The sequence below is a fragment of the Mobula hypostoma genome, chromosome 27, assembly GCF_963921235.1.
Source record: "Mobula hypostoma chromosome 27, sMobHyp1.1, whole genome shotgun sequence".
Taxonomy (NCBI): Eukaryota; Metazoa; Chordata; class Chondrichthyes; order Myliobatiformes; family Myliobatidae; genus Mobula; species Mobula hypostoma.
In genome coordinates this window covers 19,683,919-19,710,960 of record NC_086123.1, presented here as the reverse complement: position 1 = coordinate 19,710,960, position 27,042 = coordinate 19,683,919, and the positions used below count along the sequence as shown (strand labels likewise).

Below are 27,042 nucleotides of genomic sequence, written 5' to 3'. Positions count from 1 at the left end.
ATAGGTAGGTGGTAGGAGAATCAAGTATTTTAATGGGGATTTGTGTGAGAATAGTTTGCAGTGATGTAAATGGGGGATTAACATTGGCCTGAGAGCCACCATAACCATAATGAGCTGAATGGCCTCCAATGTCATAAGGAAGTGTCAAGAATTGGCAGTGTCGATTAGATCAGGGGTTGCCAATTAACACTGAACTCTTTAGTATCTATTGAAGGCATCAAAAATACTAGGTAAAACAAGTTCTTTCTTTTAATCATATTGGTGCTAGAGAATGGGATAGTAACGGGGGGGGGGGAATTGATGGATGGAAAGTTGCTTTTTGACATGATCAATTGTCATCGGGACTGATGCCCAAGGAAGGGTATCTCTTAATTCCAAGCCAACATTTGATCAAATGTGGCATCTAAGAACCCTTGTGAAACTCACCTCAGTCCATAATCTACAAGTGGCAATTAGGAAACTCACCTCAGCCCATAACCTACAAGTGGCAATTAGGAATCTGACAGAATACAAATTTTTCTGAGTGAAGCTCCAACGAGTCTCTTAAAAACTCAGCCTTAAAAGGACAAAGCAGCCTGTTTGATTGATACTCGATTTATCATCAAAGCATTGTGGCTGCCATGTGTGGTGTACTCATAACATAATTAAAAACCCATCCCATCCCATCCCAAACTCCGTCTGTTCAATCTCCTGCCATCTGGTAGGAGATACAGAAACATCATAGCCGAGACAGTAAGACGGAAAAACAGCTTCTTCCCAAGGGCTGTTGTGCAGCTGAATAATGTTACACTCCAGCTTGCCAGTGGCCTTTGAGAGTTATGGACTATTGAAGATTCTTGTTGCATGTAAATATGGGATTTTTTATTATTATTAAGCTGCACCACATGCTTGTAATTATCTGTTTTGCGCGGACTGGAGTAGAAATGCATTGACAATAAAGTTCTATTCTATTCATTGTCACTGGTGCTATCTCCTGGAACTCCCTGCCCAGCAGCTCTGTATAGGTACCTTCTCCAGGACTGCAGTAGTTCAGGAAAATGGCTCGCCATCACTTCTTCAAGGGAAGTTGGGCATGGACATTAAGTACTGTCCTTACCAGCAATGCTCAGATCCAGAGAAATGTTCCCATTTTTAAAAATAGTAAATGTTATGTATGTTATTTAGCCAGGTACCCTGCAAAGTAGTTTAGTGGGGAGTAATAGAGCTTGAATTATCTTGCAGATAATTTGATGTCTTTCACTTAGTATATTCTATGTCTCTTCTAGTCTGTGCACCTGGATAATGTTGCCAGAGGGAGAACTGTGAGCAATGTTAATTAACGAAACCAATGTAGAAACATCTACTTGGATCACTTTTTAAAAAAAAGTTGTGTGTAGCTTTACTGCTCTAGTGATACTATGACCAGTTGGAATACTCCATCATCACTGAGAAACACTCACATAGCACTTGAAATTAAATTCTCCCCTTACACAGGGGTTTCCAACCTTTTTTATGCCATGGAGCCTTACCATTAACCGGGACATCCATGGACCCCAGGTTGGGAAACCCTGCCTTAGGATTTTATTAATGTTTTTTGACCATTAGACTGATATGGAATAGTTTTAATACCTGGCTGTCAAATTCACTCTTCAAAATGTCAAACAGGAAAAAAATTTGAGGCATAATCTTTAATTTGAGCTATATGCGATTACTTGCACTGATGATCTTGTTTAAAAAAATCTTGAGTATAAATTTCATAAAATCCCTGTTAATTATTGTAATAAAGACTTTTGTTTTTGCTCAAGGTTTTAGCCCAAGATGCATTTTACTTTAAATATTAGTAATGTACCATTTCATTGATTCTTTATCACGTGTAAATTAATCATTATTAATTATGCAGTTGATCTGAGATAACCAAATGTTTTTATTTGTGGAAATACTAACATTCAAAGGCCGGTAAAATCCAACACACTTCACTGTGATTTCTTTTGCTCTTTCAGGCTGTACTTAAACCTGGTGCTTGGAAATGTGAATGTAACTCTTTTCAGCAAGCAGGCTAAGTAATACCAATTTGCAATTTGATCTCAGTTTGGCAACTGCTAGCATGTTTTCCAAAGCTTTTGATTCCTTGCCCCTCTGCCTAGCAAAATATAGCTTGTTTACCTTTAATGTTCTTGTTGCTTTAAGCTTCGTTTCCCAAAATCAAATTCTTATGGGTGCAAAATAGTCGACTTGCATGTATCTTGTGCAAGAAACCAGTTTTTAGTTAGAAGTATGTAAGTGAAATGTTTAACTTAATTAGAGAGTCCAATCCTACTCCTGAATTTTCTAATTGTTAAGCCGCAGATCCGGATTGTCGGGATCCTCCAGCAAGTTATTTCTTGAGCCTAGGGCTATGAAAACTGAAGTTGCCTGCTGACATTCCCAATTACAGTTATGCATGTTTGTAAGGATGAAGTATTTCACAGATATGGGAGGGTTTGAAGCTGTGAAGGGATTTGGTATTTGGGTTAAAAGAAGCAGACAAGAGGATGAAGTTTTCCAAGAGGCTAGGCCAAGGGGATATCTTGAGGAATTCTGAGCAAAGGAGAGCAGCTAATTGGGTGGATTCCTTCTGACTTTCAAAGAAGCCCTTGAACTCTTCAGTTGTTTGAGAGTCTTTCATTTACTGTACCAGTGAGATTGGATCACGGCACAGACTGGAATTCAAATCTGGAGCTTTTCGGTGTGTTTTCCACAAATTCTATTATAGATGAAGAATTCCTTTTGTACCAAAACAATACTTAGTTAGTTCTGCACAGGTTACAATGTGCACTTATTAATTTCCCTGTTTTCTGCTGGTCAATATATGATATTGGGGTCCAATGCTATGAATGATACTGGGTCTCATAATTTACAGAACCATTCAACGTGGTTTAATATTTGCTGTTCTTTTACTTCAAATTTCTCTCAGCAAATACTGGCACTGTAGAGAGACAGGAAATGCATCTATTTCTTGACACTTTCCACTTGGTTCCTGTTCTTCTGCAGAAGCCACAAACTAAATCGGCCACAAGAAATTTCGACTTGGTCATAAGTACGCTATTAATAATGTCTGCTGTCTGGACCTGTATGTGAACTACTCCAAATGTGAAGCTTTTATTCCTTCAGGTTTTGATTATTGTAGCTTTTAAATATTTAATTAAAAGGATGTATATTGCAGGGTGCATTGGCAATGCACTCACTGATTCCAGTTTTTATTTCCCATATGTCCTTGTTATTAAAATCTCACAACCTTTCAATCTGCTATATTCACAGGGGTTGCAGTTGCTTTGCTTCTGTTACTGCCATGTATTCATTTCCAGCAGCTTGCTTGCAAAAAAAAATTGAGAACCAGAAATTCAAGAGCAAACCTAATTGTCTTATATTGTTTATTTTAACTAAGCAATTGATTTATAATTTTTTGCAACTCCTAAAGCGTAAAAGCATTGGCATTATCACAGCATTAATGTGAGTTTATTTTCAGTGATAAATTTACCTCTTTCACATAAGTACATTTTCTCACAACATAATCAAGTCAATACTGACTCTCAAAGCAAGCCCATTAATCACATGTACTCATTTATTTAAACTCACTTCTTAAACTCCGGACCGCACCTGGACCCGACCAACAAGCCACATTCTGCTACTGTGCCAGAGCGCTTGGAGACGTGGCCCATTCCGACCAGCACCTCTCCGGAGCAGACGACCACACAGAAGTGACGGTGGAGACCTCAAGGTGCCCTGGACGCTTCCCCGGAGCGACCACCATAAAGCCCCCGTTGGTGGTCATCCACAGTTGCCGGAAGTGAGGCCTCCGCCGCTGACCTCTGAAATGGAGCCCGAGGCTCGGCTGGAGCGGAGGCCTCTGTAACCGTGACTTGGCTTAAGGCCATCTGGGATTAAGTGTCGGCTTCGGGGCCCGACCCAATCGACAGCCTGGGCCCCCGGCAGCTGGAAGTGGCAGCGGAGCCTCCCTGTTACTCGGCCTGTCCCGGAGCGCACGATGACGCGACCCGCCGATCGATTCCCGTGGAACATGTCCACCAACATCAAAGAGCTGACAACAACACACTGCATCGATGGAGACCTGGAAAGATGCACTGCTTACCGAGGAAGCATGGGAAAAGAGCTGGGCTGCTGGTCAGATTGAAGCTGAGGGGCTTCAGGGTCCCTATGCCCACCATTCTAGTAGCTAATGTGCAAGCCATAGAGAACAAGGTGGATGATCTTAAAGGGAGACTCGCCTACTGCAGGGAGATGCAGAACTGCTGTGTATTCTGTTTCACCGAGACCTGGCTCTCCCCTGCCATCCCTGACTGTGCCATCCAACCGGAGGGATTTTCAATCCATCGGATGGACCGCACGGCGTCTTCGGGCAAGATGAGGGGAGGTGGTGTCTGCCTACTGATCAACACTGGGTGGTGCTTGGACACAGCGGCACTGAAAAGCTCCTGCAGCCCAGACCTGGAACACCTGTCGGTGAAGTGTCGTCCCTACTATCTGCCATGGGAATTCATCTCAGTCATACTGACAGCGGTCTAAGTTCCCCCCCCAGGCAGACATGGAGTGTGCTCTGAACATACTGTATGCCAACATCAGTGAACTTGAGACCAGGTATCCAGAGATTTTGCTCATTACAGCCAGGGACTTTAACCAGGCTAACCTCAGAAAGGCGCTGCCAAAGTTATACCAACATGTCTCCTGCCCCACTAGAAGCCCGAATATACTTGACCACTGCTACACAGCAGTCAAGGATGGCTACCGTTCCATCCCACGACCTCACTTCGGAAAATCGGACCATCAGGCCTTACTCCTCCTCCCGGCTTACAAACAGAAACTGAAGCTGGAGGTCACGGTGTCATAAGTAGTGTCGCGTTGGACGGAGGAAACGGATGAGGTCCTCCGTGGCTGCTTTGAATCGGTGGACTGGTTAGTATTCAAGGACTCGGCAGCTAAGCTCGATGAGTATGCCTCAGCTGTCACGGACTTTATTTTGAAATGCACGGAGGACTGTGTGTCTCGCAAGACGATCCAGGCATTCCCTAACCAGAAACCTTGGATGAGGTCAAGTCCCTTTTAAAGGCTAGAGCTGCGGCTTTTAGGTCCGGGGATACCAGTCGCTACACGGAATCCAGGCGTGAACTCCGGAAAGCCATTAAGGGCGCCAAGAGGCAATATCGAGCCAAGTTGGAAGCTCAGGCTAACCAAAGGGATACCAGTAGACTATGGCAGGGTCTAAATGAGATCACTGGGCGCAAAGAAAAGGCTGGGAATATCAATAACTGTAACGCTTCTCTTCCTGATGAACTTAACGTATTCTACGCAAGATTTGAACAGAAGAGGAGTGTCCCACTCCCTCCGGATGAACTGGACCTGGTGGCATCGAGATTCATCGTCACCGAGGAGGACGTTAGGAGGGCCTTCCTGAAGATAAATCCAAGGAAGGTGAAGGGCCCAGATGGCGTCCCGGGACGGGTTCTCCGGGCCTGTGCACGTGAGCTAGCTGGAGTGTTTGCTGATATCTTCAGCTGCTCCTTGCTTCAGTCTAAGATCCCCTCGTGTTTTAAGAAGGCAACGATAATCCCAGTGCCGAAGAAGAACAAGGTGGCATACCTGAATGACTATCGGCCTGTGGCTCTGACATCAATTGCTGTGAAGTGCTTTGAGCGATTGGTTATGGCACACATCAACCACAGCCTACCAGTCAACCTCGACGCTTTGCAATTTGCCAACCAGAGCAACAGGTCAATGGCACATGCCATCTCTCTGGCCCTACATTCCTCCTTAGAACACCTGGAGAATAAAGACGCATACGTAAGGCTCCTTTTCATTGACTACAGCTCTGCGTTTAATACCATCATTCCAAATAAACTGATTCCTAAGCTCTGGAACCTGGGCCTTAGCACTCAGATCTGCAGCTGGATCTTCAGCTTCCTCACAGACAGGACCCAGGCTGTAAAAATAGGGGACAAGCTCTCCTCTACAATCACTCTGAACACGGGTGCCCCACAAGGCTGTGTACTCAGCCCCCTTCAGTACTCACTGTACACCCCATGATTGTGTAGCCAAGTTTCCTTCAAACTCAATATATAAGTTTGCTGATGACACAACAATTGTAGGTTGTATCTCGGGTAATGATGAGTTTGAGTACAGAGAGGAAATTAAGAACCTGGTGGCATGGTGCAAAGACAATAACCTATCCCTCAACATCAGCAAGATGAAGGAATTGGTTGTTGACTTCAGAAGGAGTAGTGGACCACATGACCCAATTTACATCAGTGGTGCGCAATTGGAACAGGTCAAAAGCTTTAAGTTCCTCGGGGTCAATATCACAAATGACCTGACTTGGTCCAACCAAGCAGAGTTCACTCCCAAGAAGGCCCACCAGCGCCTTTACTTCCTGAGAAAACTAAAGAAATTTCGCCTGTCCCCTGAAACCCTCACTAATTTTTATAGATGCACCGTAGAAAGCATTCTTCTCGGGTGCATCACAACCTGGTAATGGAAGTTGTTCTGTCCAAGACCGAAAGAAGCTGCAGAAGATCATGAACATGGCGCAGCACATCACACAAACCAATCTTCCGTCTTTGGACTCACTTTACACTGCACGCTGTTGGAGCAGTGCTGCCAGGACAATCAGGGACACGACCCACCCAGCCAACAGATTTTTCGTTCCTTCCCTCCGGGAGAAGGTTCAGGAGCTTGAAGACTCGTATGGCCAGGTTTGGGATCTGCTTCTTTCCAACTGTGATAAGACTGCTGAACGGATCCTGACCCGGATCTCGGCCGTACCCTACAAATATCCGGACTTGGCTCGGTTTTTTTGCACTACCTTACTTCCAATTTTCTATTTTCTATTTATGATTTATAATTTAAGTTTTTAATATTTACTAATTTTAACTATTTTTAATATTTGTAATCCAGGGAGTGTGAAGCGCAGAATCAAATATTGCTGTGATGATTGTATGTTCTAGTACCAATTGTTTGGCGACAATAAAGTATAAAGTATTTCCCTGTAACCCTTTCTGTCACTTATGACCATTAAGAGATACCCACCCCTCCCCCAACAATTCTCCTGCCATTCACATACACCTGCATCGGGCGCTTCACCTAATAACCAGCGTGACTGTCAGATGAAGGAGGAAACTTGAAATCCATGCAGTCGTAAAGAGAACATGTGAACTCCCCACAGACCACCAGAGGTCAGAATTGAATGTGGGTCATGAAACAATTTATGTGTGATAAATAATTCTTATGTTAGTTTATGCTGCTTCAAGTTAATAGCATGGTTGTTTAGTTTACCCTAGACATCCAAAGTGCAACCAAAACCCTTTCTTACACCCCTTCTCTGTAGGAGGATGGTACCATTTTAATTTCTGATTTTGTCATACTTACTGAACTACTAAAAATTGGCTGGAAATATATTGTTTTATTATGCAGTTTGAAGAGTGTCCAGTAAAGATTTAAACATAAGATAGGCCTTGCTTTTGGTTGGTAAATTTAGGTGAAAAACAACTAGTCAAAATGTAAAGATATTGGCTTTAAAGACCACCTTAATAACATCATACTGCATCACCCACCCCAAAGATTTTAAATATTACTGACTGGATTCCTATGGTTGAATGAATGCTCATTTTTATTGATGAAAATTTTTCAATTTAATGCAAAACATATATCTAAGACCGTAAATTTGTAACAATGAGTTTGTATCAAAAACTAGATTTGGCTAAGAATATTATTTTTAAACAAGGTACTTTTTAAAATCCATTTGCATCAATGTTTTTGTTTTCATAGATTTGCTTACAAAGATGAATATGAAAAATTCAAACTATATCTGACGATCATCTTATTGCTTGGCGCAATATCTTGCATGTTTCTGTTGAATAGGTAAGGTTTTAGTTTAATCTATCCTTGAATTGGAGAGCAACCACAAAGTTACCTCGTTTAATGTGGATTTGCCCCACCTTTATGCATTGACCAGATGTGTTCAAAGTTCCTTAGTTTTGAATGCTTTATTTCCTACTGGAAAAATAGAATTCCATATTGATGCAATTAATTTTTCTCAGCCTTTTGAGGTCCCTGGCCATGGAACTATTTGGTTGCAACTTCCTACACATACAAACCTGAATTATGCCAACTCAAACCTATCTCTGACCTTAGAAACACTAAATGATTCTTTTGCAGCAGTTTGGGTAAAACTCAGTTAAGGATCTTGTATTTAAACGGTTAAGTTTCCAATCTAGTGCATAGAAAAAGATTTTAAACATAATTTTTTTTTGTGTTTGATAGGATTACCAATACAAATAATGTAATTGAATAGTTTTCATTTAGTCAAAATTCCTCTTTGTATAAAAGAAAAGGTCAATGTTCATATAGAAAAGCAAAATGGACAATATACAATTGGCTCATCTGAACTGATTTCTTCAAAGTAATTTATGAGTTTTTACCCTCAGTCATCCAAGTTGTTTTAGAGTTCACTTCCTACTCTTCTGGTAATATTTTCGTATTTTTCTCCAAGGGTAATTGATGAAATATTTAACTTCCTGTTAGTCTGGTATTACTGCACCTTAACAATAAGGGAGAGTGTTCTTATCAGCAATGGATCAAGGTAAGAGGACACTTTTGTTTTTGGTGCTTTATAATTAAAACTAGAACCCTACAGAATGCTACATGTTTCTAAAGGAATATTTGCATTTATTTTAATAGTCATGCTGCATCGGCTAAAAACTATAAATTAAACATTTTCTTATGAGAACCTGCATTTTATACAGTATTTAGAATGTTTATTGACAGCAATGTTACTTCTTTAGCTGCATGTTGCATCAAAAGGTTATTGAATATCTTGTATAGGATTATTGTAGTGCAACGTACTTTCCTCTCAATCTATGCTAATACTGTTTTTTTTTCTCCGAATTAATCCTTTCTCACTGCCTTGTCACAATATTAATTTAGTTTGCTATCCTATATAACTATATTGGCAGATGTGGCGTATCTTCAACCTTTAGCCTCCCATTCACCAATCTGCATCTCCAGTACCAATCCTTGACGTAACTGTGTTAATGAAGTCTAGATATGATTGTATTAATACAACAACCAATTTCCAATGAAAAGATGGATAAACAAAGTTTTGGCATACAAATTCAAGGATTTGCAAAACCAGGATTCATCAAAGTGCTCTGCACGGGACATTGAAAAGTTCCTTTTGCATCCCAACAAAGCACAGAGTTGATACTTGAGGGGATTTGCCAGCTGCAGTAATTTGGTATAAGATTGTGAAAACACCCAATAACTGGCAACCATTCTCGGAAATTTTGTTTTTTTGAAACACTAACACGTTTTCAGCTTTCATTCCAGGAGTTACCATGATCTTGTTTTACTTAGGAAAAGGCAAGCGCAGCCTCCTTGTTTACAGCGATCAGCTACATGGAAAACATGCATGACATTGTTTATACCCACTCCTTGTTTTGCAGTGAACTGCCAGGATTTTTGAAATGCTGGAGACATGAGAGACTGCAGAAGGTGGAACCTGGAGCAGCTGGAGGAACTCACTGGGTCAAGCAGCAATCATTTCTCCTCGATCCACTGAGTTCCTCCAACAGATTGTTTGCTATTCTGAAATGCTGAATTGATTTTTGTTTACTTGTTTTTTTTTACTCTGCAGTTTGCTACAAGATGCTGTCTAGTCTTCAGCAAGCTTCTGAAGCATTATTGATTCTACTGCTTCTGCAGTCCACAATGCTCCAAGTTTCCTCTCCTGTTGGTAGTACAATCCTGGTTTAGATTGGCAGACAGCATGGGACCATACTTCATTGCCAACCTGCGCAGAAAATCATCCTCCCACCTACAATTTTCCACCAACAATTTGCCATTTAGTGAAAGAACTGCTTGCCCTCAGTTGTCTTGTCCCCATAGACTATGAAGCCATTTCCTTTAATAGTTTTCACTTGTATGAGTTTACCAAGTATGAAATACTTTTAGAAAGTTTTGATGAGATTCTTGAAGATTTGATTCACCATATAGTAAACTACAGAAGCGTAGATGAAGAACATTTTGAGATTATTACCTGCTGATCTCAGTTGGAGATGTTAAAAGCTGGCGCTGTGAATTCACCATCATCATCATCATCATGTGCCATGTTGTATGGCCTTTCCATCACCATGATTGTTCTTGGTAAATTATTTTAGATTATGAAGACACGCAGTCCTCTTTTATTGTCATTTAGTAATGCATGCATTAAGAAGTGATACAATATTTCTTCTGGTATGATATCACAAAACACAGGACAGACCAAGACTGAAAAAACTAACAAAGCCACATAATTATAACATATAGTTACAACAGTGCAACAATACCATAACTTGGTGAAGAAGTCCATGAGCACAGTAAAAAGTTCAAAGTCTCTCAAATGTCCCACATCTCACGCAGACGGGAGAAGGAAGAAGAGTTCTCCTTGCTATTCCCGGCCACAGTCCGACTCTGAGTCATCCGAAAACTTCGAGCCTCCGATCAGCTCTCCGACACCGCGTACTGAGCGCCATTTCTGTCCGAACGATTCGACCTCAATCTCGGTCGCCAACAGCAGGCAAAGCTGGCAATTTTGAGGCCTTCCCTCTGGAAGATTCCTGACCGCGCAGTAACGACAGCAGCGAACGGGCGTTTCAGAAATTTCTCCAGATGTTCCTTTGTGCTTTCATGTCCGTCTCCATCAAATCAGAATTGTCCATGGCCCCTATTTAACGGATACGATACCATTTTTCACTGGAGGACTGCGCACACGCGCGGCACGCTGCTCTCTCTCCTCCCTCCTTTACAGAAGTGGTTTGCCATTGATATCTTCTGGCAGTGTCTTTACAAAATGGGTGACCCCCAGCCATCATCAATACTCTTCAGACTCTGTCTGCCTGGCGTCAGTGGTCACGTAACCAGGTCTTGTGATGTGCACCACCTGCTCGTATGACCATCCACCACCAGCTCCCATGGCTTCGCGTGACACTGATTGGAGACTAGCAGGTGCTACACCTTACCCAAGGGTGACCTGCAGGGTAGCAGAGGGAAGGAGCACCTTACACCTCCTTTGGTAGAGAGGTATCACTGTGAATTGAAGTTGGACTAAGCTGTAAACTACTAAACTGATAACCCTGCTCTCTGCTCTCTGCTCAGAGTACTGATTTGTTATGGTGTTCCAAGCCTTCCAGCATTCATACACAGGTACAAACTACCAGTACTGTTGTCTTTTTTTAAAAGACATCTCTTTGGGCTATGGTCTACTATGCTGGAGACCTGGCATGATTTGTCTCTACGACTCATTATGCTGCTGGTGTTTAGGGCAGCAATGAAGGTCCTCCATCTCTGGTGGTATTCAGGGCTTCCTTTGTCATGTCATTACTATCTCTCGGTTTTCACAACTGTCAGTCATACAAGTCCCAGGTGGAGACTCAGGAATACCGTCACACTCAGATGTAGAAGGATTCTCCATTGCTCTTTCCATAACAATTTTGTTTGACCAGTGAGATGTTGGCCCTGAGCTGAATCCCTGAACCTGGAGGCCTGGTAGTCTGTCCTCTACCCTTTGACCTGTTTGGCATGCTTGATGCTACCAAGAGCCAAAGCATAAAGTCCTGACTCCAGCCAACATAACTCTCTGAGTTACTGAGGCACGCAAGCCTTCAAACCACAACCAGGTTGTGTTCTAGCCCTCCCCCAAGTGGTTGCCCCATGGATAGCCTCTATCAAATACTGTTAAGTGAGCTGAAACAAGTGATGTGACTGCTTGGTGCTGAGAGGCTAAGCACTGAGGCATCTTGGCTGTCCCTGTGAGTGTAAGCTACTACTGGAGACTGTCAGCACCTTCTCCTCCAGCTGTTGACAGATCACCAGATCCTGGGGCCTCTCATCAAATCCCACTGACTGTGATGGAAACTACTGTCCCTGTCTTTGGCTGCACAGCTCCTTCCCGGTCCAGTGATCTCTTCCTGGTATTAAGCTGAACAAGCAGCTTCCCCGCATCAAGTTGTCGGCTGATTTGAGCTGGATTTTGCCAGGTTCTCAGCAGAGCAAAGTTTAGTAGTGGGAAGGAATTTGTACTAGGTTGGTGATTACACCAGTGCTGTTAATAATTTAATGTTCTACTGAGCTGAAAAGCCTAATAAATTTTTCTGTCAAAATGTTCACAAATAATTGCTGTTTGACTCCTATATGACGGTAAAAAGTGCTAAGCAGCTGTGAAATTTTTATTCTTGGCAACGAATCTATGCCTTCACGAGAAGTATCTTCTTTGAAAGCATGGTATATTCTGACTTGTTTCTTGTGAGTCTGCTGAATCAAACTGTACGCGTTGAACACATATTGCCCAGTGCTCAGAGGACTGGGCCTCTAAGCCGTGGTATCGCCTAGCAGGTGTCGGGTGTCGGAACAGGTGGAGGGATGGTCTCAGTGGGCTGTGGGGGGGGGTGCGGTCTGGACTATACACATGCATATTCTGCATCGTTGTATTGCACTGATATTCAATGTGGGCTTGTTGACTTGTATGTGCGAGGACTAGGCATCAAGCCGCAGTGTTTGATTTGGGGGGTGTGGGTGCGCAGATCCTATTATTCTGTGAATGTGTTCTTATGTGTGCCTGTTGGTAATGTGTTTTAGCACCTTGACCCCATAGTAACACTGTCTCATTTGGCTGTCTTCACAGGAGTATTCATGTATGGTTGAATGATAATTAAACTTGAATTTAAATTGGATTTGTTTTGAGGTCTCCAGATGGCTGCTATAGAAAGCTCGATAATGAGAATGCAAATACTTGTACAGTAGAGGGTGCTGTACTGAAGCTTAACGCACTAAATCATGCTGGGGAGTATTCATTATGCATACAACCTATCTAATGCTTTTTAAATGCTTAATACTAATGGAGAGTGCAGAAAATAAGTTATGTTCCTTCTGCACTAATGCCTTTGATCATACTGAGCCCAGTAATTCTCCCACAAGGTTTTCATTTTAGTTTGCAGTTAGTTGTTTTTGTGAAGAGTGTTTAAAAGGCTTTGCTGATGTTCATTAAGTTTGACAGCAATAAGCAGTTGGTCTGTTCTTGATTCAGGAGAAAAATATTTTCTTTGCTTTTTATATTGCATTGTGTTCTACATCTAGATTTTCTATTGTGTTCATTGTTTGTTGCTTTCTACATCCATCTTGACTATTTTCATCTTTTTGACAATTTTTGCATGGCTCATTGTCTTCATAAAAACTCTCATTTTCCTTGCTATGTACATTGAGTTTATCTTGCCTTTTTCCAAATAAAAAGCATAATTCCAAGATATAATTTGCATCAGCCCTGGACTAATTTTTCTGTATTGGAGCACCACACACAAAATGCTGGAGGAACTCGGCAGGTCAGGCAACATCTATGGAAATGAATTAACAGTCGCCGTTGTGTCCTGTGACCCTTCATCAGGACTGGAAAGGAAGGGGAAAAGTGTCAGTATAAAAAAGTTGGGGAGGGGGTAGGAGGACCAGCTTGACGGTGATGAGTGTAGCTAGGTGGGTGGGAAAGGTAAAGGCTGGAGTAGAAGGAATCTGATAGAAGAGGACAGTGGACCATGGGAGAAAGGGAAGAAGGAGGGGCACAAAGGAGAAGTGATAGGCAGGTGAAGAGGAGAGGTATAAGGTTAAAGTAGGGAATAGAAGGAGAGAAGGGGGAGGGAAACAATTTTTTTTACCAGAGGGAGAACTCAATGTTCGTACCATCAGGTTAGAGGTTACCGAGGTGGAATATGAAATGTTGCTCCTTCACCCGGAGAGTAGCCTCACTGTGGCAAAAGATCATGAATGGGGATAGGAATTAACACGTTTCGCCACCAGGAAATTCCGCTTTTGGCAGATGGCGCGGAGTTTCTTGACAGAACGGTCCTCAAAATTGTATTGGAGTCCAAAGTACGAGGTACTTGTCATCTTGTAGGAAAAAATGTCAAAGGAGCAACTTTGAGCTGGAAAATTCGGAATTAAGTGTACGTTACATTTGTTAATGTTTGCCCATATGTCATAATACAGTTCGCCTTGCTTTCATTTTTGTAATGTGTTCGGTGGTTATTTTGCAATGTTAGGTTGAATTGACTGTCTAATAAGGATATCACCTCTGCTATCTCTGACTGTGAACAGCATATATGGCAGTTTAGATTATCCATTTAAACATTTTACGAGCAATACATTTCCAATACATTACAATGATGCAGTGTCCCCACTACTGCTGGCTTTCCCAATCCTGTCAGTTTTTAAGTATTAAGATGGTGATTAAATGTTTTAAAAAGTTTACAATATAACATTACTGAAGTTATTACTTTTTATAGCACATTAACAATAGGAATATTAAACTAATTAGATTGCTCCATCACGGGTGACTCCTCAATTTGAATCTTGAAGACACTTAGTTCTGTAATGCAAAGAAACTCATCAACATCGTTACTAAGTTGCAAAATATTTTGTAACTTCATTTTAAAGTACAAAGTTGCCGTGTTCCTGTGTTTCATAATTTTCCTTATCACGCTGTTTCATCTGGAAAAATGCATCTGGTTTGATGACTCTGCAAATCCAGGAGGTCACATGGCTGATGGAGAATTGGATACAGTATACAGTCGATTCCAGTTAATTGGGGAGGCTGCTTATTTGGGACAGCTCTTAAAGAGCAAAAACTAATTGACAAAATATCTAGGATTCCCTTTGTTTATTTGTGGCACCACGCTACTGAATTGGTGTGGGAGACTGTTGCCGAACAGTTTCTAACTAGCGTCGGACATGCACAATTGCGCCGTTATTAGACACTATACCGTGCTTCAAGCAAGTAGTTTTTAAATGGTGTCTGTTACATGGGCTCGTGTACAAAGAGCAGTTTTTTTATGTTACTGATAGTTGCTGAGAAATAAGCAGAAAGACAATTCAGAGCTGTTTTGCTCACTGCGGTTTCAGACATTCAGGCTTAGAGAAATGACTGAGAGTGAAAATAATATTTTACTACTTCAACAAGTTAGGAACTACAAAGAATTTGAAGATATTAACAATCATCTTGAATGTTATAATGAAAATCAAGGTCTGTAGGCTGTAATTGTCAATAGCTTTATATGAAGGCAGTTCATTATCTACATTAGGTGTCTGCACTGATATTGTTCATTTACAGCCAGTCAAATGAACGCTGTAGTGTACGCTGATTTCTTCTGTTGATAACTTAGGAACGGAAACAGTTTTATAGTGCTGCAATAATATTGATAGTGTCCTAATTTTATTCTGTATTTCATTTAAATACATAATTCGTTACTCAGTTAAATGGTAGTTTGTCTTTTTTATACCTTTAACTATTCCCATGAAACTTCGGCTAATTGGGGTAGCCGCTTAATTGGACTAATATGTACTGGTCCTGATGTGTCCCAATTAACCAAATCCATTTTATCTGAACAGATTTTAATCTAATTGCCCATGGCTCACCTCAAATATTTTAAAACATTACTAAAGCATCACAGGAACCACTGAACAATGAACAGTGTTCATTGATAATTAGCATTTGCACTGTTCCTTTTGCTTTTTCAAAATGCAATTTGTCCAGTGAACAATGTTGATACATATACAGTCTTTTAACTTAGCCTGCCATACCCCTAATTTTACCAGTTTTGGTGTATGGGCAGTGAGCATGTCACTTACTCATTACAGGTTTCCCCCGCCATCCGAAGGTAGAGGGTTCCTATGAAACGGTTCGTAAGCTGGAATGTCGTAAAGCGAAGAAGCAATTACCATTTATTTATATGGGAAAATATGGGAGCGTTCGCAGACCCAAAAATAACCTACTAAATCATGCCAAATAACACATAAAACCTAAAATAGCAGTAACATATGGTAAAAGCAGGAATGATATGATAAATACACAGCTTATATAAAGTAGAAATACTTTTCCACAATCGTTGCCTGAACTGTTCTCCGTAGCGAAAATCTCACACAAGCGCCATTGGCAAAAACACGGCGCAAGCGCTCTCCAGTAACCTTTAAGCTATGAAGCTGCCAAATCATACCAAATAACACGTAAAAATACACAGCCGATATAAAGTAGAAATAATGTATGTACAGTGTAGTATCACTTACTGGAATTGGGACAGCGTCGAACACGCTGATGATGGTGTGTTAGGCTGAGTCGGAGGTTGGGGTGGTGCAGTGGCCCCCACCCTCTGGGCAGCAACCCGATACATTGCTGCGAAGCATGCAGGGGTCCAGCAGTAGCCGGGAGGCACACAACACATCTTTAAGAAAAAAGCCGAAATAAACATGCTAATTAATTACGTGCCGGGCGGCACCTAATTAATTAGCTTGTTTATTTCAGCTTTTCTCTTAAAGATGTGCTGTGTGCCTCCCGGCTACTGCTGCATTCTCCGCGAATTGGTATCTGTCCACGGTCTGGGTGTTGAGGTGGTGGGACACTGGGGTGTCATCTCATTGTTGATCAGGGCAGGCAGGTCATCTTCTCCTATGACTGCCTGCCTCGATGTTGAAGGTTGAGGTTCGTCGTCTGCTGTGGCTGATGTGGAAGGCTTGCTTAACTGCTGAGCCTCGCGTGTTTTTCTGTCATACAGTTCTTTGTAAGCACACAAACCATCCTGCAAAAATCCCCTAAACTGACATACCCTTTCAAAATTAAAGTCGTACTTTATCATTACTCATTTGGTTTCGATTGTTATCGTTTCCTCTTCCAATTGCATCAGCTCTTCACCTATAAGTTCTTGGTCGTGGGATGCCAAAACCTCTTCAACATCATCTTCACCAGCTTCCACAAGCCTTAGGCCTTACTTCGTTCATCACGATCAAAATGCTTAATCTAGTTTTATGCTAAGTGTAACACCCTTACGAGCTCTTTCAGGCTTTTCCGATACCTTAGAACTCATCTTGCAAACAGCTGCTCACAGGCACGTGTTTGAGCAATGCTGGCGAGAATGCAGTTCCGAATCCGGGGAAGAGTGGCTGCTCTGGGGGCGCGCTGCCTTTTATCAAGTGCTGATTTTTTTCGCGCGCTGCTTTTATTGTAACAGTGAAAACACCTTCTGTTAGCGAAAACAAGGCATTAATGTAGGTCTTTCGTATCAGTGAGGTTTTGTAAAGCGAATGTTCGAAAGGCAGGGGACACCTGTATTTCTGTTCAGTATCAGTTCTAGCTGTGTGGTCAGTGCCAGCCAAAGACCTATTGGGAAAATAACAAAGCAGTGAACCTGATTTTCCTTTTCATGAATGTTATAGTCTACCAAATTACTGAATCTTGCTTAATTTTGAAGTCATAGTTGTGAAAGGTAACTGACCTACACATCTGTTCTGAATTTAAGTCCACGATTTCAAATTGGATGTGCATGTATTACTGTTGTTTAGATTGATTGTTTCAAAAGTATTATAACATTTAATTAAGAAATAACAAATGTTGTAGTCATGAACAGTTTTAAAAAGAAACTTTTATATTAGATAAAGTGAAATTAAATTTTGTTTCCTTAATCATAGAATTAATTAAATTGTTGAAACTTTTATCAAGCAGTACCAGAGGACTTCTATCTGTTATGATGCTTTTGTTTTGGAATTGTGCATACTGTATTGTAAAGTAATTTGTTAATTTAAGCATTAATATTTTACCTGTACTTTGTTTTATAATTTCTGATAGAATCAAGGGCTGGTGGGTATCTCATCACTATGTGTCTACATTTCTCTCTGGCGTGATGCTAACGTGGTAAGTGTCAAACTTTTATGGAGCAATGTTGGGGGGCCTGTGTGAAGAGTACATTTAAAATATTTAAATATTTTGGGGGTAAATGGCCATTGATGTGGTCAATTTGCTCCCCTCCCCAGTTATTCTGTGGATTACTACTCATGGTAATTGTTCATAGCATCAGGAGTGGGTTAGTATTCTCTCCTCGGGTCTGCGCAATGTTAACTAGATTTGACTCAAATTATTGGACAATATAATTGGCAGCAGTGCACCTAACTGCCAGATGCAACAGATGCAAAGTAAACCTCTATCACTGATTGTGGAATTGTGCACATGAAAACACAAGGTGAAATTTTAGCACTAATTTCAAGGAGATTAGGATACAAAGGGTTGGTAGTTATAATCACAGTTGTGTAAAGATCTAGCAAAATGACAAATGGAGAACTATATTCTGTTCTGGGACCCCAAAGGATTTTGTCACTGAGGCTGCAGTACAGCTTTACTAGTATGATACCAAAATTAAGTAGTCTAGTCCTGAAATTAAAGCTGAATTGTTCAGTAATAACATCAGGGAGAACTTCTCATGTTAAAAAGCCATGGAAATGTAGAGCATAAACACGTGAGATTCTGCAGATGCAGGAAATCCAGAGCAACACACACAAAATGCTGGAGGAACTCAGCAGCTCAGGCAGCATCTAAGGAAATAAATTAACAGTTCAGGCAGAGTCCTGAAGCAGACAATATGCACAGCAGCTGTGATCATCCAGTCTATCTGACTTGCAAAGCAGGATTGTGGGACTGAATAGCCTACTCCAGTTTTAATGCCAGAATTGCATTGATCGTTGTACCTCTGCAACCTACAGTTATTCATTCACTATAAAAACTCATGTTCAAGAATGTCTAAAGGGTAATTGTCGTACAAGGCTTCACTACCCAGTCAGAGTATCAAAAATTGAAGAGTAGGTAAATGTGCTGAGGGAAAAAGTAATGTTACCTTCTCCAAAGACCTGATTAGAAGCTATTTGTTAATTTTGTTTGTAGTGTATTCTTTTAATTAAATATTAAATTGCATATTTATCTGCATACCATTGTAAATAACATTGTTGTTTGATAACAAAATATACATGCTTTCTTCTGAACTACTTACTTTTTTTTTGTTTTTAAGGCCTAATGGATTAATGTATCAAATGTTTCGGAGTCAATTTCTAGCATTTTCTATTTATCAGAGTAAGTATGACTTTTATCTTTCCATTTGACATTTCTCTTTGAGCTTTGAAATTTATTACAATGAAATATGTGCCATGTTTTGGAAAGAAGGAAACCAGAGCAGTGAGATGTATTCATGAAGAAACGGGTGCTCATTGACTTTGCATCAAAGTAGGAATTTTATGAATCATCTTGAATTTAATATGAATGGATGGATGAAACTATAAAAATTAAGCTGACTTAAATGATCAGAAAATATTGGAAACTATTATGGGTGGAATCTGTGGATTCTGAAACAGAATTGACCTTTCCATCAGTTGGAAGTGTTTGTCTGCAAATCTTAATTGCGAAGGGGCAAAGAGAACAAATGAGATCCATTGGGTGGCAGCAGAAAGACATAGGAGCACAAATAGGCTTCATGGCTGATTTATTATCCCTCTCAATCCCATTCTCCTGCCTTCTCCCAGTAACTTTTTGATACCCTGACTAGTCATCAACCTATCATCCTCTGCTTTAGATATACTCAATGACTTTGCCTCTACAGCCATCTATAGCAATGAATTCCAAAGATTCACTGCCCTCTTGCTAAAGGGATTTCTGCTTATCTCTATTCTAAACGGATGTTCCCCTATTCTGAGGCTGTGCCCTCTGGTCCAAGACTCGCCCACTATGTTGAAAAATCCTCTCCACATCCACTGTCTAGGCCTTTCAATATTCAATAGGTTTCAATGAGATTCCGCCCCCCCCTCCCCATTCTTCTAAGCTTCAGTGAGTACAGGCCCAAAGCCATCAAACACTCTTCACATGTTAACCCTTTCATTCCTGGAATCATTCTTCTGAAGCTCTCCAATATCAGCACATCTTTTCTTAGAGAAGGAGCCCAAAATTGCTCACAATATTCCAAGTGCGGTCTGATCAATGCCTTATAAACATTCAACATTACATCCTTGCTCTTGTATTCTGGTCCTCTCAAAATGAATATTAATATTGGAATTGCCTTCCTTACCATCAACTCAACCTACAAGTTATTTTTTAGGGAATACTGCACAAGGATCTCAAGTCCCTATGCACCTCTGATTTTTGAATTTTCTCCCCATTTAGAAAACAGTCTATGCCTTTATTCTTTATACCAAAGTGCATGACCATACACTTCCCTACACTATATTCCATCTGCCACTTCCTTGCCCATTCTCCACAAACTAGGCCACCAAGCCATTAATAGCATCATCCAAATCTTTGACATATACATAAAAGAACTGTTCTCAACACCAACTGCTGCAGAACACCACTAGTCACTGGCAGCCAACCAGAAAAGGCCCCCTTAAAACCCACTCTTTGCCTCCTACCAGTCAGTCAATCTTCTATCCATGCTAGTATCTTTCTTGTAATACCATGGGTTCTTATCTTGTTTAGCAGCCTTACTTGCGGCACCTTGTCAAGAGCCTTCTGAAAATGCAAGTAAACGACATCCACTGACTCTCTTTGTCTATCATACCTGTTATTTCCTCAAAGAATTCCAACACATTTTTCAGGCAAGATTTCCCCTCAAGGAGACTATGCTGACTTTGGCCAATTTATCATGTGCCTCTAAGTACCCTGAAACCTCATCCTTACTAATGGACCTCACCATCTTCTCAACCACTGAAATCAGGCTAACTGGCCTATAATTTCCTTTCTTCTGCCTCTCTCCCTTCTTAAAAAGGTGGACTGACATTTGCAATTTTCCAGTCCTCCGAAGACACTCAGGACATGCCCTCTTCTGATTGCTACCATCAAGGAGGAAATGCAGGAGCCTGAAGACACACTTTCAGTGTTTCAGGAGCAGCTTCCCTCTGCCATCAGATTTCGAATAGACTATGAACCCATGAACACAACCTCAGTATTTTTTCCCTCTCTTTTTGCAGTACTTATTTAATTTAACTTTTTTTTATTATATACTTACTGTAATTTATGATTTTTAGTATGTATTGCAATGTATTGCCACAAAACAACAAATTTCACAACATATACCAGTGATATTAAACCTGATTTTGATTCCGATTCCATCACCAGGCATTGTTACCCTATCTTTTCCCTTTTAGCATCGAAAGGGACTGTTCTCCTCTGGATGTTTGGTCTGCACTTGCATATTTACCAGCATTTCAGCTGGTAATATGCCAGTTTACCAACTCCCTCCTCTATCCAGAGCCAAACCTTTTCAGGGGAAGTATCAAGTCCCATACTACTTCCAAATTATTGTACTAATTGTTAATTCTGTAGTGCTTATCTTGTAGTCCCCTCTGCAAGAGACATGATTTGTATATTCTGCGCACAGTGGACTTGATAGTTAGCTCTGTACACTTGAGAACAATTCTCATTTTTTTTCAATGTCAGAAGTTCCATATCTGCAGGCAAAGTCTGTGACTTGCCTTGGCTGGAAGTAAAGGATGTAAGGGAAGACGCCTTACTTTCCATTTTGGGTTAGTCATTTTTCATTTCATGTTAAGTATTACTCAAGCTTTGGGGAATATGCAATCATAGAGTTTTCCACCATCTTAGCCTGTTTGGAAACTGATCAAACTTTTTAATGTATCTTCACTTGATTAGTTTCAGCCAATAACTTAGACATGTGATAATATAAATGATAAGCGGACAGGATTATTGCTTTTGTTTTACTTATTACTAGAATCTTTCATCTAAATTTCACTTGTAGAAATGTTTGAAGTGGAATGTTTGATTGAAAAACTAAGCTTGTTCATAAGTTACATACATCAAAGTTGCTGGTGAACGCAGCAGGCGAAGCAGCACCTCTTCCTATAGATGCTGCTTGGCCTGCTGCGTTCACCAGCAACTTTGATGTATGTTGCTTGAATTTCCAACATCTGCAGAATTCCTGTTGTTCTTGTTCATAAGTTAGGCTATTTTTTAAAAAATTAAACATCTTAGTTTCTGCTAGAATTATAAATCCCCTCCTTACTGATGGGGTTGACCATTGGTCACAGTTAACATATCATCGCATTATATTCAAAATGCCAGAGTTGCTTAATATAACAACCAAGTAAGTTTATTCTTTAGTGAACTAAGGTCTTTCAACATAACACACAAGTAGAGATTACTGTCAGGTAAAGACAGTTTCCTTAGCAAAAATAAAATTTAAAAATTATGATGGTAAACTGGAAGCAGTTGTGTGTTTTGGGGTAGTGCTGTAGTTTGGATATTGAAACAGAAGCTTGGGTCAATCGTTATTAACTGGAGAAAGCAGGAAATACAGAACAGAGACTAAAGAAGATTTGTACAAAAACTTAAGTAATATGGTATTTTGTTTTTTGTGTGCCATACTCTGCCAGAACCTCGGTGACCACTTTTCAAGTGGTTGTCTTGGAGGAAAGATCCTGTGAGTGGTCCCCCATGTCCTTCTCACAGCGCAGTTTTTTTTTTCACGAGGCCGAGTTGCGAGCTCGACACTCAACCCGGCACGGATGGAAAGCGTGCCTGGGAGCGGCCGACTTGATTCGAACTCAGGAACCTTCGCTCCAGAGTCCAGCACTGATGTCACTGTGCCACCAGCCGGCCAATGTGGTATATTGTTGGCAAAATAGTAGGAAAAAGTATTAAGACCTGGTAAAAGTAATATAAGTATGAGACTATATTAATTTAGGTTTTGCTTCATCTTAAATACATTTTCTTTTAGGCTGTGTGCAGTTCTTACAGTATTATTATCAAAGTGGCTGCCTTTATAGATTGCGGGCATTGGGAGAAAGGGATCACATGGATCTCACAGTAGGTATGTAATGTGACATTAATTTGGTTACCTACAAACTTAAAATGTTTACAATATAACTACACTGTCTTCAGTTGTGAAAAAAATAAATGTTCTCTTTTCACGTTCCTTTGAGAGAAGGGAATATGGACACCATTTGTTTTATACTCCTGTCCATCGCCTTGGTACTAATTTGTTATGGTGTATGATTTGCTTTTTGCATTGAGTTGATTCCAGGTACTTTCCTTGGTAAGAGTAATGCGGTCAATGTTTTTAAATTATTATTTATTCTCAAGATGTGGGCCTGGTCTGTACTGCTGATGTTTGCTGTCTACTCATAGCTGCCTTAGAATAGTTTAGGTACTACTTTGGTCAGTGTGGTGAGCTGATCCCACCACAATGTTAGGTGTGGAAACTGAGGATTCAGATTTGGTAAGTGCATATGCAGTGTTCTGTATACTGAATTTGTCAGTTATGTAGATTTGATGTATGCACTGAATTTGATTTTATTTATAGTGCTACACCTAATGTAAGTTTCCCTCAGCTCTTATCTTGAATTTGTATGGTGCAGATTGTTATTTGCATTAATCTGATTCTACTGATCACGGTGGCACAAAAAATACACTGAACGTCTGCATCCATTATGGCAAGGTCTGTACTAATAAGTTATGATCTCCTAATTTTTAAAAATTGATATTTAATGAACAAAATTTGATCTCCAGATTCTGAAGGTTAATTAAAGCATCAATATCTAAATGGTGTACTTAGAAATTTTAGTTTTTACATTTTGTTTTAACTTTTAATTTTGAATCAGTAAATTAGGAAGTGGGAAGCTTTCTTCCCTCTTCCCCCCCCCAAAAAAAATTGACCACAGAAATGTACTTCGTTTTGTAAATGTGTATATACTTCCCTAGAATTCAGTGACGCTCATCTTGACTGTTTGGTTTGTCCTAATTTTAAAGTGATTCATAACCATTTAATGCTGAGCAGCTTGCTCCTTTTCTGAAGTTTGTGAGGAAAGGAAAGTTTACCAGGAATGAAAAAGCAAACATAATTCTTAATTTCTGTAAGGAGGAAGGGCAAAAGGAGAAGGGTATCTGATTTTTGAGGTTAAAATGTATTTCTACAGGCAATCCTGGTAAGAGTCACACAAGTAACTTAATTATTACATTCTCAAATTGATGGGCATTATCTGTAAAATGATAGTTTATTGTTTATTCATAGCTGTTCTTGAGAATTCTTAGAGAATTTTGACTCGGAAAGCAAATATGCAATGGTTTGTACACTGGATTTGTTGGCTTTGTAGATTTGCTGTATGTACTGGATTTGATTTTATCAAGAGTGAACTCTGCCTTCATGAAAGTTTCTCTTGACTCCTAACTTGGATCTGACTTCATTGTGGTTTATTTTTATTCATTGCAGAAGGATTTCAGTCATGGATGTGGAGAGGATTAACTTTTCTCCTTCCATTTCTTTTCTTTGGCCATGTAAGTGAAACTAAATTAATAGCGCCAAATAAATAAATAAATGCATTTAAATGTTTTAACTGAAAACAAGGTTACTTCCCCCCCCCCCACCCCAGACAAAACCAAGTTCAGTTTATCGTCATTCAACCATACACACGTATACTGTCAAATGAAACAATGTTCCTCTGGACCAAGATGCACAACACAGTATATACAACTCACGTACACACACAGCGCATAAAGTAATATTACGACAAAGAAATTAACAAATAATAAGGCGCATTCAGGGCACAAGTTTAAAAATTAAACAGCATAACACTACTGGTGCATCATATATGATGAGACCGGGTGGTGGCAGGGAGTTCAGTAGTCTTACAGTCTGGGGGATGAAGCTATTTGACCTTTTAACCCTGTACCTGGTCTATACAAACGTAATCCAGCTAATTCTTTCACCATATCCCTACAAGTACTATCCTTTTGAATACTTACGTAATGCCCTTTTTAAATGTTAAGATTCAACTCTGCATTTTATCATTTGCTGTGGAAATTTTTTAGAAACTAAATTTCTTCACATAACTCTTGCAGATAACCTTCATTTTATGTCTCCTAGCTTTTGATGCAATGTCTTTCCTGTCTCTGCCTGATGCCAAACTGCTTGATTCTCCACACCACATATTCCATTCCACAGAGAAACACTAAACCTTTAACAGTCTCCCCATGTCATTAGAGTCTCCATGAACTATTTTGGTAAATCTCTTCAACCCAAACTTCCTCCTATACTGACGTATGGTGCCCAGCACTTCTCAAAATGCTCCATTCAGGCAGTACCAATGTTTTACGAAAGTTCATGATGACTGTTTATCCTTTACCTTGCGCTTCTGTTAACAAAGCCAAGATCTGTCTTGTTTGTAACCGCATTCCTAACGCTTTACATTTCGTAGCATTAAATTTCACCTTCTGCAGTTTTGGATGGCAGGAAGAAGCCAAGATGTATAATCTGTTTCTGTCTGAATGTGGTTATGAATACTTCAATCCTGAGCATTGATACTGGTTTTCCCCTGCCCCCAGTAAAGGGTGGTGATGTTAGTTGTTCCACCACCATTCAGACCAGAGCACTTGCCTCCTTTTTAATTTTTTGTTATTGACTTGCATCTATCAATCAAATGAAACTGCAACTCCTTATTATTTTTGGTATGCTTTGTGCTCTTCCTAGCATGCCCTTTTCTGCACCACTCAATGAATGAGTGTTGATCCCCTTACCTCGTTGGTGATAGTATAATTGGGGTTGTTCTGGGCCACAAGGTTACCAATCTGGATAGTTTCAAGTTTTATGCTGCAACTGATAATCCACTGAGATGCCAAGTGACACATTTGGACTCTGTCTCCAAAGAATCATGCAGTGGTTACTTCTGTCAGAACTATCCTCGTCAGAAATATCTGCCAAGGACAAGGCTGAGTAGGTTTATCACTCCTGTTGGTTAAATCACTCCCTGCTGCTGACTCGTCTGACAGCCATCTTTTCAGGACTAGGCCAGCTTATTAGTGATAGTACAGCCAGAACCTCAATATACAAATGTAATTACCTTCAGAGAGACTCCAGTAGCAGCACCTTGCTGTTTTTAAAACTTTAAAGTCAGCTTCATGGAAGGTTAATTTCTCCACCTGTCTGCCTCATGGGGGTGTACTTGCGTTTATGTGGACCCACCTCCACTTTGAAGCAGTTCATTTCAGTTTTGCCTGCCACGCTTCAATTCCAATTTACTGTTCTCATCCATTCTGTAATTAAATTCTTCATTGGAATGTGATTTTTGTACGAGATGAAGCACTGCAGGAGAGCTGGCTGGAATTGGTACCATCTGCTTAAACTTGCCAACATTATTACTGCTGTACTACAGTAAGTTCACGTTAAAAGCTGCCTTAAGGTGATTGCAATCTCATGATGGCTTAGAATCTTATCCAACCAATAAATCAGCTTTACACTCTAGCTGGGCTCTGGTTTCTGCAGATCTAGCAGCTAAAACAATGGCCTTACAATTAGATTGAAGGGAAAAGTGATTATCCTTGGTTCCCACTGGTCTCAGCTGGGCTGTCACATGAGTGTACACTGGGGGGAGGGCAGCATTGGCTTGGGGAAGAGGTTCCCTGTCACTCAGCTGTTGAAAGCTGCAGGAGACAGATGGAGCTGTGCCAGAAGAAAGAGCAAGTATCTTTAGAAGGAATGAGGGTGTTGCAGAAAGAAAAGAGCAGAAAACTCTAGTGTATCTATGTGTAATACATTTTTATCTTGTGTTACTTTTTGCAGTTTTGGCAGTTGTACAATTCGCTCACACTTTTTGGCCTTTCACAACATGAGCGATGCAACGAATGGCAAGTGAGTACATGACAATGAATTTGTCTTTGTGAAATTGTTTCAGGACTGGCCCCCAATAGATTACAGTGACAGTCCATACCTTGCTGTGAATCTTGATACCTTGCTTGTTGCTTTATCGTACATCATCACAAAGTGAACTCTCCCTCATATGAACAGATAAATTGGGAGCAGGATTAGGCCATCCAGTCCCTCAAGCCTGATCCTACTTTAAAATATTAAAAGACTTTGCTTCTACAAGCCCTCAAGGAAAAATAACAAACTCTCAGCAAGTCTCAACTCATCCACTTTCAATTGCTGATCCCTTATTTATAAACAATAACTCCTATTCTAGATCCTCCCAAAATAGAATATCCTTTAAAAAGCAACATTGTCAAGACCCTTCAGAACTTTGTTTCAATCAAATCCCTTAGTTGTTCTTCAAAACAGCAGTAGATACAAGCCTATATATCCAACTTTTCCTCATAGGTTCTCAGTATGACCTGGACATTTCTTTCTTCTAAAGGACATTAATGAACTAATTGGGTTTTTGTTGCAATCCGATATTATTGATTAT

The 27,042-nt window shown here is 40.4% G+C and overlaps 1 protein-coding gene across 4 annotated transcripts in view; it reads left to right on the top strand.

Annotated features, from left to right (window-relative positions):
* The window catches only part of tmem120b (transmembrane protein 120B), a 44,217-nt gene that overhangs the window by 12,149 nt on the left and 5,026 nt on the right, over nt 1-27,042 (top strand). For 3 of the 4 annotated variants that reach the window (XM_063034130.1, XM_063034129.1, XM_063034131.1), the window contains exons 4-11: nt 1,980-2,039; nt 7,795-7,887; nt 8,519-8,608; nt 17,663-17,728; nt 18,873-18,934; nt 22,584-22,676; nt 24,075-24,139; nt 26,421-26,489. In XM_063034130.1, the coding sequence (XP_062890200.1) occupies nt 1,980-2,039; nt 7,795-7,887; nt 8,519-8,608; nt 17,663-17,728; nt 18,873-18,934; nt 22,584-22,676; nt 24,075-24,139; nt 26,421-26,489 (598 nt within the window). The remainder of the gene's footprint in view (nt 1-1,979; nt 2,040-7,794; nt 7,888-8,518; nt 8,609-17,662; nt 17,729-18,872; nt 18,935-22,583; nt 22,677-24,074; nt 24,140-26,420; nt 26,490-27,042) is intronic. The other variant, XM_063034132.1, reaches the window with a different exon arrangement.